This window comes from Mya arenaria, chromosome 16 (genome assembly GCF_026914265.1).
Source record: "Mya arenaria isolate MELC-2E11 chromosome 16, ASM2691426v1".
Classification (NCBI taxonomy): Eukaryota; Metazoa; Mollusca; class Bivalvia; order Myida; family Myidae; genus Mya; species Mya arenaria.
Genome location: NC_069137.1, coordinates 37,299,979 through 37,315,841, shown reverse-complemented (window position 1 = coordinate 37,315,841; position 15,863 = coordinate 37,299,979). Strand labels below are relative to the sequence as shown.

The 15,863-nt window shown below is 34.1% G+C and overlaps 1 protein-coding gene across 1 annotated transcript in view; it reads left to right on the top strand.

Moving 5' to 3' along the window:
- The first annotated feature begins 7,304 nt into the window (after positions 1-7,304).
- The window catches only part of LOC128221603 (uncharacterized), a 35,048-nt gene continuing 26,489 nt past the window's right edge, over positions 7,305-15,863 (top strand). The window contains exons 1-2 of the mRNA XM_052930209.1: positions 7,305-7,440; positions 10,601-11,831. Coding sequence (XP_052786169.1) covers positions 11,541-11,831 — 291 coding nt within the window. The 5' untranslated portion in view covers positions 7,305-7,440; positions 10,601-11,540. The remainder of the gene's footprint in view (positions 7,441-10,600; positions 11,832-15,863) is intronic.

The window sequence follows — 15,863 nt, the reverse complement described above, 5'->3', positions numbered from 1 at the left end:
TACGGTACATACTATTATTTTAAAGACCGCCCCCTATGAAAATCTTACGTGTAGAATCTATCAATATACCAGGGTGGTTCTTTCGGGAAAATCATAACTGCAATAGGGTTTCGTGATGACCTAGAGAAAAATTTCAATAAATTTAGTAAATAAAAAAAAATCACAAAATATTATGAAACAGTATGAATGCCCTAACTAAAACACAAAATATCTTACTTTGCGTACACTGATATAACGTTATAATTACACATTCATCGTAGAAACTGTCGTCATAAAACTTGCTCTCGATTTCAACTTCACTAACATTTCAAATACATGTTTTGTTAAAAAAATATTTAATATGCCGCCAGTAAATTAACAACACTGAAGAGTGTTTCTGACATTATATTTTCAATATCGACTTTACTTTTAATTCTAAAGTTTGTAAGCATAGATAACTAAGAAGATTCTAATGCCTCTGGACTTGATCAAATAGGACAAAAGATTTTCAAATAGTGTGGATATGTTATTTTAGACCGATATATAACCCAATAAACAGCAACGTTTCGAGTGATCAACTAAAAGTTGAGAAAACTGTATTAAGACTCAGTCAAAGAGATCTCAACAATTTGAAGCTACAGACGAAACTCGTTGGCTCGATATTCTAGGGACCGGCCACAATACTCCGAGCCTCGAGAATATCGAGCCAAGCGGGATTGCTTACAGAATGTGATTTTTCCTTTGATATGTTACAAAAACTCTTGTTTACCACGTTTGGTATTTGCTTCGCTATCTTTGCAAGAGAAGATTATTTATTGTAAATAATTACCGCACACACGCCGTACAGTTCGCACTATTACTTATACGATACTAAGAAAATATTTTTTTTATTTTTTTTTATTTAATTACGCAATAATATTTAAAAAAATATTACATTTATGCGAAAACAACAAAAAGGCAAATCTTATACAGTTAGTAACATATAAACATAGCTCATACGAGTTGAACACAGCACTGGAAATATAGGTATCACATGAATTAAACATTAAGCACATCTCACTGTTGAACCATTTTAGCACTAAAATAAAATGCATGTTACATGTTAAAAAATTATAAAAAAATGAGGTGATGGGGGAAGTTTCGAATGTCGCCTTTTCAAAATTTATACATTGAAAACAATTGAAGTGATGGAATGTTTGCTCAAACTGTTAAACCATTTAGATTGTATAACAATTATGCAATTGTAATCGATTAGCGCCTGGTGCTAAATGAAGCCAAGCAAACAAATCAAGATGTCAATTTTTTACCTGAACCCGCCAAAATGATATCGCCCCAAGCAAACAAACCAAAGTGTGATTTTCTTTCTTGGGACCGCGAAAATGAGCGTGGAGAAATATCGACCCTCAAGATATCGAGCCATCCGATCGATTTTTTTATGAAAAAGAGCAAAAAAATCGGTCCATTTAATTTGGTTCGAGGATATCGAGCCAACGAGTTTCGACTGTATCTTCATAAAATTTCCAAAGTGTAAAATGTCCAAAGTGTTTGACAAACACGTTGCAAATCAATTTACATTTCTTCTAGGTAACAATCATTTACTTTACAATATTCTATTTGGTTTTCGATAATACCATTAATGTCATTCCACACTTATATATTATGTGATTCCTAGTTAAGAGGCCGACTCTTGGTTAAACTGCTGGAACCGTTTTCATAGATCTTTGAAAAGCTTTTGATCTCCTTCTATATTCAGTATTATCGTCATCGTCGTCCACGTCGTCATAACAGGAGGAGAAGGGGGGAGGATAGCAGGGGAAAGAACTGTGATAAGATGATAGCGGACAGAGAAAGATAGAATGAAGAGGGAGAGGGAGAGGGGATAAGTGAAGATAGAAAAAAGAGCGAATGGGGGATAAGAAGGAGGGAATGGGAAATTGAAGCGGAGGGACTGGGGGATTGAAGAGGAGAAGAATGGGGGATAAGAAGTAGGGAATGGGGAATTGAAGAGGAGAAGAATGGGGGATAGGAAGGAGAGAATGGGCAATTCAAGAGGAGAATAATTGGGGATATAGAGAGATTATAGACGAGTGGAAATCTGAAGGAATTATGTGAGACGATAGATGGAAAAAGAAGGAGATACAGATATAGCTGAGTTCAGAGGGAATGGAAGCAAAGAAAAGGAGATGAGAGGAAAGGGTGGCGAGAAAATGGAGGCTGAAAGGGAAGGAGAAGAGGAAACAAGTATTATAGAACAGTGGTTTGATTTCGTAACATGCGCGACCACATACACATGTACGATGGTGACTCTGGGAGTCAATGGAAAGACAGAAGAGAAGACAGATCTCGTACCATGCACGACCACACGTACGAGTGGAGGCTCTGAGAGCCAGGCTCGGAAACCAGCACCGCTGGATCCCGTACAAATTCGTCCAAGACTGGACACACTGGGAGATTGTGTCATAATATAAAATTTGGAGGTTTAAATGGCAGATTTATATATCTCTTTCCGTGATAATGTTATTTGTATAAATGTTAACAGTGGTGCACTGAAAACCTACATGTTAAAATATCATATTTTTAAAACCTTATTCTGTAGTGATACTTTTTCAAAGTTGAGGTGTTTGTCCTATTTCAGCGATTTAGTAAAATAATGATGCCTTCTGGTTTTGTTTTTTTCAGCTGGTTTATATTATAAATAAATTTGATAAATATTCTATAAATAACTATATTAACAATGCTTTACTGTAGCGTGTTCGGCCATTACAATAAAAGGTGCGAAAAATGGCTTTGAATGTAAAATTGCTTGAAACTTAGGTTGCTTAGTTTAGTTTTTATTTACTCTCATCCCATAATACAAATATGTGTTTTGGGGTCATCAACATGAAAAATACAAAATGTTGTATATAAATATGTAAAAAAAAACAATAATATATATTGACCAGGCTGTATGGTTAGTAATGTAGTACTAAGTAGGTTCAAACAAAAGTTTGAGTACATAAACAGATAGAACTATTTATAAGGACAGTGGATGCTAAAATTAGACAAATAAAGTAATGTTGGTTAAGGGTTGCCAGGTGGGGTTTTAAAAGCTTGACATATAATTTTGACAAATTTGCTTAGGTTATTCAGCTTCAAAAGATCATTTTCACTCTTATTTTTGAAACAGCCTCATTTATTTTTACCTTATCAAATATAGTATTGCTACTAACAAGAACATTTTTAAATATCGTTTATTTTCTGCACATCTAGGTTTGTTACAAATTCTTCACACTTGTCATTTTGCCAGTGACGTATTCTTTCTGAGTTATTATGTAAATCAGAATCTTCGACATGTCTGAAAGCAATGGACAAAAGTCAGCAAATTCAAAGTGACTAAACAGTTTAAGACATTCTTTAGAGGCAATAATATAATCTACCACAGAAGCATTCTTACAAGTAAAACTACCAACATTTTTATCAGAAAATGCTCTTCCATTCATTATTAAAAGATCGTTGCTTTTACAGAACTCTATAAGGTTGGAACCTAATCTGTTTACAACTGTATCTTTAGAAGAGCGGTTTACAGCCATAATAGAAGAGGTTAACAATTGTGCAATGCTTTCGTCAAATACTTCATTTGGATTGATATTAACTTGCTCAAAAATAAAGTTGTCAACAATTGTTATATCAGACAGTGAGCCGGTTCTTGCATTAAAATCCCCTAATAAAATCACATTTTTATGTGATGTGCTATATATATCAATTTCTTGGTAAAAGGCTTCATAGAATTCTCTGGAAAAATATTTGGAATTGTCTGGAGGGACATAAGTTATTCCAAAGTAAACATCTTCATCAGTATTAACCAGAGTGTTAGCAATTTTAAACCATTGAATGTATTCACAGTTGTTATCTATAGTTTTGAAATGTGGTAAAATATCATCTTTAATAAAAACTCCTATTCCTCCAGATTTTTTGGTATCTCTTTGCATTCTATTTTTTGGTACAAATGTATAGTTTTCTACTTAAACTTTATCATAGTCATCAAGTTTTGTTTCAGTACATGCACAAATATCAAATTGCGATAAAAAAAACTACAAAAATCAGGTATATCTAGTTTCGGCTTAAGCCCACAAACATTTAAACAAGAAAATGATAAATTTTGTCGGTGTGATGGGTCTCCACCATGGCAGTCCTACAGTCGAGAGCTGAGTGGTTCCTGTCGGGAGGTCTCTGAGGGGCAGCTGATCAGGTCGGACTGGTGCTCCATTGACGAATAGTTTGTCTTTGAGGAGCGTAGCCTTCTGGTTGTTCCTCTTTAGCTGGCGTAGGACTGAGTAGAGCTGTCTCCTCTTCTTCTCAACTTCTCCTGGGAACTGCTCCCTAATACCATATTTAGCTTAAATGATGACTTCCGTACTAGTTCACGTTCTTTGAAGAGATTAAATTTGGCGATAATTGGTCTAGGGCCGTTTTGTCCTCTTTGGGGGGGGGGGGGGGGGGTGCCAGCCTGTTTACACGTTCAAACTGTATGTTTCTTATTTGTAATATGTCAGAGAGGAAGCAGTTTAGTTCATGTTCTGTATTTTCAAAAGTTCGTCCACCAGTGTTTTGTACTTTTTCAGGAATATTTGTGAATATGAGGTTGTCACGCATACTTCTGCATTTAAGGTCAATCAGGTCTTCTTTTAGAAATATATTTAGCTGGTTCATGTCAGTTAATGTTTGGCGAAGTTCATCATTGTTTGTCTTAATGCGCTGCAGTTCTTTTTCACAAATAGATATTCTGGCAGAGTCTGTGTTGCTGTTTTGGATCACTTGATCATATTTATCATTTAGGAATGCGTATCGGTAGTACATGTAAAACTGATGTTTTTACTTCAAATGTAAGTATAAGTGTTGAAACATGAAGAGTGCTTGCTGTGCGTCACAAAATTTGTATTCAACTCTATGACATGATTTTGTTTGGTGCGTTTTTGTGTGTAAAAATCTGATATATGTCTATACTGTTTACATTAGCATGTTGTTGTTTTTCATATTTGATAATATTTTGAGATGGTCACTTAAAACTGTTTATTAGACAGTCATGTGAGATTTTAGTTAAATTGGGTTTCATTTTAAATGCGTTTAATATCAAGATGTAGGTTTATAAATGATAGACTATTCGGCGCGAGGAAATGTGAAAATCTATGAAGAAAATATCTATGAAGAAAATAATGTAAAAAAACTCTAAAAAATGGCTGAGAAACAGTACTGTATGATTTTCTTCGATCCGGACAGCGGATAAATAGACACTATATTATAAGCGAACCTTTAATTTTACCGCATAAAATAATTAAAGCAAAATTATACACATGGATGTCCACATTAAATAGGTACAAAAACATGAAAATTGTAGTGATAAGTTTGTCTCAATCATTGGTACTCAAAGTACTCGGCGGGGGGGGGGGGGCGTAAGACGACTGCGGCCGTTGCGCTGCGGACAACCCGATGGAGCGCAGGCGAAGTTGCGGTGAGTGTGTAAGTTTATTTATACTCGAACTCGGGCAAGGACCATTCGGCGTTTTCTTCTTAATATTAGATTGTTAGTCATGTAAGATTTTTGAAACATAGTGCACAGACAGAATGTACCCTTGTTATATCTACACTGGTCCTTAAACGTGCACCAGTGCATAGCACTGTTGCACATTGGTTCCCCATTTAACGTCCCTCCCGGAAGACGGTTAGTTCTGCGGGGTCGTACCTGCTACCCCTGGATGGACAGTCATGTGTTTTACCACTAGACCACGGATCCGCAAGGGTGGTTGCGGTGGTGGCAGATCCCACGCAGTGCGGCTTTTCGGACATGCGCACTGCTGACTGTCTCCTGGTGGACGATATACTTGGGAGCATATACTTCCAGGAGCAGGAGCTACGGGCATGGAAACTTTGGAAGTTTGAGCAGGTGGCGACATTGTCAGAGTGTCAACTCCGGGGACATGTTGTTGTCAGAACAGTTACAGTTTCTTTAACGTGTTCGGTGTAAAGCTCCAATACACGGGATACAAGTTTCATGGATTGAACCAGTACGGACTACGCCATTTTCTCGGTACTATCCTTTTAATGCCGAGCGCTAGGCAAGAAAGCTACTGCATGGTACCATATTTTAACGTCTTTCGGTTTGACGCGACCGATGTTTGAACTCCCGACCCTCCGCACCCGAACCGATCGCTTAACCACCGAGTTATCGGGGCAGTAAGCTACTATCGGGGCAGTAAGCTACATCTTACATCTCTACAGACAAAAAGTACTTGTTGTTTGGTATATTAACGAGTTTGCATCCTGCATAATTCAACCAACTAATTTTAAGATCATTCAACCAACTAATTTTAAGATCATTAAACCAACTAATTCTAAGATCATTCAACCAACTAACTTTAAGATCATTCAACCAACTAACTTTAAGATCATTCAACAAACTAACTTTAAGATCATTCAACCAACTAACTTTAAGATCATTCAACCAACTAACTTTAAGATCATTCAACAAACTAATTTTAAGATCATTTAACCAACTAACTTTAAGATCATTCAACCAACTAACTTTAAGATCATTCAACCAACTAACTTTAAGATCATTCAACAAACTAATTTTAAGATCATTCAACCAACTAACTTTAAGATCATTCAACCAACTAACTTTAAGATCATTCAACAAACTAATTTTAAGATCATTCAGCTAACTAATTTTAAGATGATGCAACTCATCCAGAATATTTTAAGAATGTTAGTCCGTAATTATATTGAAATTACATGTATACTTGGACGATTTTAGGCGAGAGGGCGGGGGGGGGCGGGATCGACGGGTGCCCCCCTTGGCCCGCTAGCCTTTGTATTTTTCATAACTAAAATGTTTTAAAGAATTTGAATTGTTACTAATTATCAATAGTATTTCGTGTTAACATTCTAATAAAAAAATCAAACTCATTAAAAGTTTTGATGTCAATCATTTAAAAGTATAGTATTATGTTCAAATAGCTGTAAAACTGTGATTTTGTGTTTCTTCATAATATGAACAATAGAAAAAAATATTTTGAATTTTCTTGAAAACGGCTGCTAGGTGGAACGTTTAAATTTTGTTTTGTTTGTAAATAAAACCATTGAAGTATTCCTTTATGTTATTATTTTGAGTGTATTACCGTAGTTAGAATATTAATGAAATGTATTTAAAAGTTGTACATGCCTATTTTGATGTAATTTACATGACCGTGAAAACTCTTGTAAGTCTGTGTGCCGGTAAGGGGTGCAACTCTTTCGGTCATGTTTGATTTTCGCGGGGAAACGTTTCAATCATAATCAGTGTCGCGAGAGGCATGCCAAAATCACTGGGGCGTGTAAAAGATGCTATACACAAAAGAAATGTGATAAAAATTAGGAAGTTAGACTTCACATGATTATAATCAGAGTTAACACAAGTTTTCTTTGTGCGAAGAGAATTTAAATAAGGTAAGTTTTCAAACTGTCTTTGTGTCTTATTGAAATTTGATTGCGATAGTTTGGTCAAGTTACAGAAGTTTTTAATTGATAATGATCAGGGTGAACAGACGCTTATAAAGCATATTGAGATTTATTTTAGTCGTCATTATCTTTTCTTTTTCATCTAGTTTAACTGTTCGTCAAGTGAATTTTCTTAAATAAATTGTAGAAATTCTGAACAAAATACCATGGTGACTACATTTGTTTGAAAATGATGCCATGATCTGTTAATGATGGTGGCATATGGAACAAATTATTTTTGACGTATACATTGATCATTGATTATTTTTTGTACTTGTATGTATTAAAATTACTTGTATATCATGAATTGGATTACAACAATAACGCAGTATATCGCAATGAGCAAATATCTATTTATAATATACACAACAAACAAACAAAATTCTGCAGTTCTGAGACGAGTCACCCGATTTTCAAGATGATGAAAACAGGAAACATGTGTCTGTATTACTCATAAGCATTTAGGCTGGCTATGCAGAAATATTTATTTTAATTAATATTTGAACTTTTTTTTTATTATTGCAGTAGTGGAGTATCCTGTCCAAATTGTTCATTCATGTAAATTCTAGATATTTAGAAACAAATGAGTTTTTCATACAACAGTATAAAAATTATGTACATTGTTTTACAAATCTCTATCATTTTTTTTTTTAAATGAGGCATAACAAAGAAATGTTTGGTTCTGATTTTAAGACATAACTTTTTTTTTTAACCCAAAGTTATTTTTTTATTTCCAGCAGTCACTTTTTTCTGACTATTCTTTTTATCAAATTATCTCCTTAGAGATATTACTATACATGTAAATAAAGAAATATCCGCACCTATTCTGACCCTATATTTTTTTGGCAGTGAAATCAGTAAACAATTTCACATTGCATAAACTGGTCAACTAAGATAAATTACAGTAAAAATAGATATTCTTACTACTAAAAAATATTAATTTGAAAAATTGTACCAAACAGCAGGGTTCTCAATTTAGAAGGTCTGTAAACAGCCCAGTTGGGTTATAGAGCACTCGCCTTGTCAAGGGAAGAACACAGGTTTGAGCCCTGGTCTGGCTGCACATTTTTCTCATCCAATGACAATATGACATACATATGTATTGCTAAGTTAGCTTCATTGATCCTTATGCAAATTACCAATGCATAAAAAAAGGTTTTTTTCTGGTTATATGCCCCCAAAATGTGTTGTTAGGTATCTGTGTTTTTAATAAGGCATGTTAATTTACAGTCAAAGGGCATTTTTTGTTGACATATGGAACTTAGACTGACTACTGCAACATTTAACGCTGAACTGAAGTCTAGTTTCTCCAAAAAAAAATTGGTTACCACATTTTTTTTGCAAAATGTTGATAGTTTACTATTTTTCAATATTTAATTTTGGAGTCATTGGAAAAAAATAGGGTTCCCTCTGGTTACCAGGAACATACCTATTCTTGTTGGACCCAAACATTTGAAGCAAGCCTACATGTATTTCCAAAACAGCCGTAAATTTCTCAAAGCTTAAAACAGATTGTGTCAAACTTTTCAAGGTTTGTTTACACTCAATTTCCCTGACATGATTGCTTGGAGTTAAATATCGGTGCTGCAGCTCAGATTCGTGAGCTATTGGGAGATATATTCACACAGAATTTTGTAATAGCAATTTAAATATCACATGGATGCTTTGTTGTGTTAAAATTTCAGGGAAATACTAGTCTATTTAGGATAAATAATTAACTGTCTCCTGTAGAGAAGGTAAATAGTCTGACAGTTTTTTAAATGTCATGATTGTTTGCTTGTAAGTATAAAAAAATAAAATACAGGGTTTCCTCTGGGTTTTGAAAAGTTATGGCAATTTTTTTTGGCAGGGTGTTGAGGGGGCCATAGCAGGCCCCATTGCTGGTCAAAGGTGCTGTCTGTGTGGGATTTTAAGCATTTTAAGTTTAAGCAGTTTAAAGCATAATAAAAAAAAAATGGCTTGGTTAGGTTTACATGCTTTTCACAATCAGGTAGTGTAGGTAGGCTTATTTATATGATATATTTGTATTAGGCTTTATATAAGAACTTTATATTCAGAACTGGAGAATGGTTTTCAAGTAATCTTCTGAATAAAGCATTTAAGGTGTTAAACTACATATAAAACGTTTATTTTTTTATTTTATTTTTTACCAACTGACTTAGAAAATCGTAGTGTTGGTGCCTATTTCGTTGGTAGTGTCGGGTAACCTGAACCAAATGTATTTTATTAGGCCTAAGTTTGTATCTAAACATACCTAAACATATTGATGCAAGACCGAAAAGTGAAGGCGGTTAATAACCTGGCAGCTAAAGGGCTTTAAACATTTCTTATATATATAGATAGGTAAGTTTTTTTGGCAAGTGATTTTTTTTGCAATAAGTTTTTTGTTTAGACCTAACTATTTGGTACATGTGATTAAATCAACTATTTTACAATATATTAAATGGGTTTGATATATATACAAATAATTAACTTATTAACTCATCATTCTTTCTCAAAACTGTCAATCAAACAAAGTACCCAAGTTCAGTATTTACTCGAAGAGTAATTAAAAGAAGTTATGCATTAGTTATAATAAATTTGGTAAGAAAGCGGAAAATAAAGTTAATGGAGAAAAGTGTCTAGTATATATTCTAACGCATTCCAATGATGACAAATTATCCCGCATGATATTATGAGTACATTAATTACTTTACACAAGCAGCGCACAAAACTCCAATCCTCCAATAATACTACTCCAAATGGACGTTTTAGATTTAACCAAAATGCACCATTTATGACCGAGTTTTTTTTTCAGTCCTATTTTGGGCTAAAAATTGACCCGATTACCCTTCTTGAAAGTTTTTTGGAGCGTTGTCGTTCAAGACCCTAGTCTATGCTGCACAAATTTAATGTTTTGTTGTACCAATTGTGCTGTAAAATATTTGAGCAAATATTTTTTGTCAATTTCGCTTCAAAGCACTACTGAGCGAGGAAAGGGTGTATAACCATTATGGAATATGAGTGATATAAAAACAGAATTTTCCATTACGCTGAGCAAGCGAAGGGCGTAACCATTTATTCCGCCCCTGCATTATGAAATATCATTGTTTTTCTCTCATTTTTTCAGGAGCAAGGCAATCATACACCACCATCACCATGCCACATACATCCGTGAACCTGTTGGGGAGGATTTCGTTACATTGATGAGTGAGTTGGATGTATGAATGAGCCTGAGTTCACATATGTTAGTACTTAGTGTACAAGAACTCATGACACTCGTATGGTAAGAGTGGAAACTACCTGATTCATGGCAGAAATGTTTTAATGGGTGATATATGAAGATACCGGGAGATAAGTGGAAGTTCTTTGTTCATTCATTTACTTGTACTGATACTGGAAAGTGTACATGTTTCGGTCGGGATTTTTAATGTATACATGTGAAAAGTGTTCGAAAACTTGAATTGACCAATATTCATCTGGAGATTGTACATGAGTTGATGGGGATTTTTGAAGTATACATGTTAATAGTTTTTGAAACTTTTCATTGACCAAATTTTGTCATGAAACTCATTAATTTTGGAATTGCGTCAGGAATGTTTTATTCCCGATGCATGACAATTTCGTAGATACATGCAGTGAATAGTGGAAGCTCTTTGTTCATTTTTACGTGATATCTATAAATTGTACTTGAAAGAGAGAGTTTAAACACTGCTAATTATGTGGTAAGGGTATAAGGTTTTGAATTTGATTACCAGCTAGTAAGTCGGATAATGTTTTCTGACAATACAAGATACTGAAGTGTTTGGTTCCTTAATAGGAAAACGCGAGTGTTCAGTAATGCTTTAGGTGAAGGGGAGTTGAAAAAATAATGTCAAAATGTTTGTCTGGAGATATAAGTGTCAAGTCTTCATAAATTAAACATGGCCAATTCTATTTATAGCCATTTACAAGTTTTGCTGGGCTATGATGTACATGTTGATGCTAATTTACATGTAGTCGTGAATATACAGTGAGTTTTTGACAAATCGTTTCGGAGTTTGACAGAACATTTTACAAAATGAATTACCATGGCAACCATAGAGGTATCACATAAAACAACGACAACAACAAACAAAAACAACAGCGTATTTCCATCTCATTCTCAATATTCCAATCAGTTTGAACGAGGACCTTTACCGAACGTGACGTCCCAGAAAGATTCAAACATGTGCGCCGGACGATTGTGGATATTCCTTCTCCTTGGTGTTATTTTGGTCGTACTGGGGATTGTTTCGCTAGGGATATACATGAATATGGAAAGCGTGACGTCTTCGAAGGAGAATATGGAGCTGATGCCACTGTATATACCCTCTGGAAGTGTGAGTAAATTGTATAATTTATTATTTAGTCTACTAAATGTTTGTTTTGATAATATAATAAGAAGGAAGATTGCAGGAGAAATATAGTGAGAGAAAACTGGTAAAGACTCTTAAAGAGACTTTTTCATGGTATGAAAAATGCACTTTTTACAGATTTTTTTATTACAAAATAAAGTGTGGCAAATCGTTAGGAGTGTTCAAACTAAGATACTGAAGACTGGAACACTTCGACAAATGTTGATATTTATGTATGCTCAAATTTTGTCTTTGAAAAACTCAATTAAATAGAAAAACTCACAGTATCCTGATTAGTAAATTGACATTATACAAGATGCTACCAATGTATTCAATAAAGGTTAAAACATCCATCAGCTTATTATGAGTCAATGTGGGCAAATGGAAATGATATCAGTTAGCTAGCTTTTTCAAAAGAACAATGTATATTTTCTTGAAATTGGAAAGCAACCACCATTTCCTAGCATGTTTAGTCAGACCTAAAATCATTTGGTTCTAGGGCAACGTCCTAATAATTTTGCCTATAATTTCTGACCAATGAGATGCCTATAATTTCTGACCAATGAGATGCCTATAATTTCTGACCCGTGAGTTGCCTATAATTTCTGACCAATGAGATGCCTATAATTTCTGACCCATTAGATGCCTATAATTTCTAACCAATGAGATGCCTATATTTTCTGACCTGCGAGATGCCTATAATTTCTGACCTATGAGATACCTATAATTTCTGACACATCAGATGCCTATATCTTCTTGTCAAGAGATGCCTAGTATAATTTCTGACCCAAGAAATGCTTATAATTTCAGACTAATTAAATGCCTACAATTTCTGACCAATAAGATGGGTCAGAAATTATAAGCAACTTATGGGTCAGAAATTATAGGCAACTTATGGGTCAGAAATTGTAGGCAACTTGTGGGTCAGAAATTATAGGCAACTTATGGGTCAGAAATTATAGGCAACTTATGGGTCAGAAATTGTAGGCAACTTATGGGTCAGAAATTGTAGGCAACATATGGGTCAGAAATTATAGGCAACTTATGGGTCAGAAATTATAGGCAACTTAATGGTCAGAAATTGTAGGCAACTTATGGGTCAGAAAATATAGGCAACTTTTGGGTCAGAATTTTTTTGGCAACTTATGGGTCAGAAATTATAGGCAACCAATGGATCAGAAAATATAGGCATCTCATTGGTCAGAAATTATAAGCATCTCATTGGTCAGAAATTCTGACCCATTTTCAATGACCTAATACTAAAGCAGGCATAATTCCAAGTGTTTTTTTTTAATTGCTCCCCAGAAATATCTCCCCAAATGTAATGTTTAAGTGATTAATTTCCCCCATATTTATTTTGTCAGGAATACTTGTTTTTGAAAGGTCTGGTAGTGAAAAATCACAAATAACCACCCCTTGTATTCAATGGTAAGTATTGGAAAGGAGAAAAACTTGACCTTAAAAAATAATGATGAATAAAGAGCAGATAAAGAAAAAAGAAGAGAAAAAAATACATTAAACCACTTGTACATGGTTTACATACAGGACATAAATAACAGCCCTTAAAAAACTTTATATTATGACACAAACTGCCAGGCCTTTAAGGCTTGAGGACCGGAATTGCGACATTCTAGGCTCTGCGCACCCGCACCCGTTCTATTTTGGCAAATGAAAGATCAATTGTGATGGTGGCTAACTAGTGAACAAAAATATTTCTCCAAAAATAAGCCTGCTATGCTTTGAATCCAAGCTAATAATTTAATTACCCAGATATTTTTCCTCAGCCATGGTGGAAGTCAGATTCCCACGGTAGTTGCCAGATATTCTTGTCTGCGAAATATTGGAAGATTTTTCTTAGAATTTTCAATTGGGCGAAAAGTTCTGCTTTCATTTAAAATGATTTTAAGTCAGTTTGATTTATTCGAAAAGCAGTTTACTCTTGTATTTAATTATTTTGTTAATTGGTTCTTGAAGAATTTTTAATGGTAGAATGGTTAATTTATATTGCTTCAAAAGTAGATCTAATTTAGGAAAGTAATTTGATATTTAAATCACGAAAGTTCTTATCAAGGTATTAATTAATATTTCAGACATTAAGAACATGGTATTATCATTAAGTATTGATAAGCCAGAATTTAGTTTAAACTTTAATTATTTTACAACAATTGCGAAGAAAGTTATAATATTAAGTTATAGTTAGATGACATGAAGTAAATTCTTATTCTTAATGATTAAGATTGGGCCGAGTGAGTATAATCAGTATAGCTAACGAGTCCTTCTTTATCATTAAGGAATTACTTCAGGTCGTGTAACTGACTTCAAATACATCCTCATTTGCTGATACATTGACTACACATAATCTGGCATCTAAGGAGTATGTATCTGATGAGTGGCAGTAGGGGGACCTTTAAACACCAGCGAAAGTTGAAATTCTTAATGATTAAGTCTTAATTAATGAATAACCTATCTGCAATTTCATTGGCTTAAGATGTAGGTTGTATTCAGAATTCTAAGTTTCTAACTTAGATTAAGTCACTCTTGCAGGTGGCACTATTGCGCGAGAGTGTTGTCTTGTGCTGTTGGGAAAGCCAGAGAACCCCAAGAAAACCCACTTGTCTGGCTTGGTGACCAGTCCAACCAAACTCACATTCTATAACTATTTAGTGTTAAGGAAATATACTTTTCCCTGCCATAATGAAAATAGTTCCTGCACCCACAACTAGTAGTATTTCAGATTAATTATACATCTGTGAACGCTTCCATGCAAGTGTTTAATTCAGTATTTTTAGGTAGTGATTCAAATTGTTGTTGTTTTACAATATTGTCAAGGACATCGTTAAATAACTAGCGTTTAGGTTTAAATGAATAACATTATGATTTCCCCTCATGCTTGTTATTGAACAGTGCCATTCCAATGTTGAGGTTTAAATGTCAAGTCATGTGAAGAAAGGAAACACTAGACATGGTAAATTCTAGTGATGTTCTGATGATAGATTATCATCGAAAATTGATTGGTTGCGCCTGAAATTGGCGACAATCAATTGTATTTGTTAATCATCGATTCAACTGGCGAGTTGTTTTTCTTCTTTCCTCTCGTTATTTGTGTTTGGTTTTATCTTTTCACCTATTTTCTTCTTTGAGTTTATTTATTCATTTAAAATGGAAGTGTTCAGTGGTTAATGTTAACAATATATGGCCGAAAGCAACAACAACACTAGATACATGTAAATTAAAACATTTATACATGATACTCATAACATTTTAAGCATAATTAAGGAGAATGAGTTATGGTACAAAATTAAAACTACTATTAAGGAATTGTTAAAAACCGATTGTTGAAACTATCGATAATTGGTTACTTGAGAGGAACCGATTATCGATAGTCAAACTGGAATCATTGGCGCGCTTTTCATTCCCACCACTTGTAAATTCAGTAAAAGTATCAAATTTAGATTTTAGCAGCTGAGTGAAAAGCATTTAAAAGAACAACATTTCTTGGTTTTGGAGCTTAACTTAAGCTGATAACTGGCTGAGATTTCCTTGTTATTGAAAAGTGTTTTTTTCTCTTATGACTTTTCTCCTGTGAAAGCACAACACTGCAGTTTCTCAGATATAAAATCTTGAACCTTGACTGGTGAAGTGAAATACAATACTGATTCCTGCAGATTAGGCGTGACACGATTAATGTTGTGGTTCCTGTTACTCTATTGACTCTATTTTTAAAGCTGCACTCTCACAGATTGAACGTTTTTACAACTTCTTTATTTTTTGTCTTGGAACGAGCCAATTATTGCGAAAATCCATGGAAACCGGTTATATAATACTGGTGACAAAAAACAAGATCGCAGGTTTTTATATTTAAGTTCAAAAGTTGATGTTTTATGCATTTTTCTTAAACCGTTAATAAAACATTAATTTTCAAACGGAAATATGAAAATGTACGATCTTTTTTTTTTTGTCAGCAATCTTATACCATTGGTTTGCAGATATTTATGCAAAAATTTGCTCTTTCCAAGA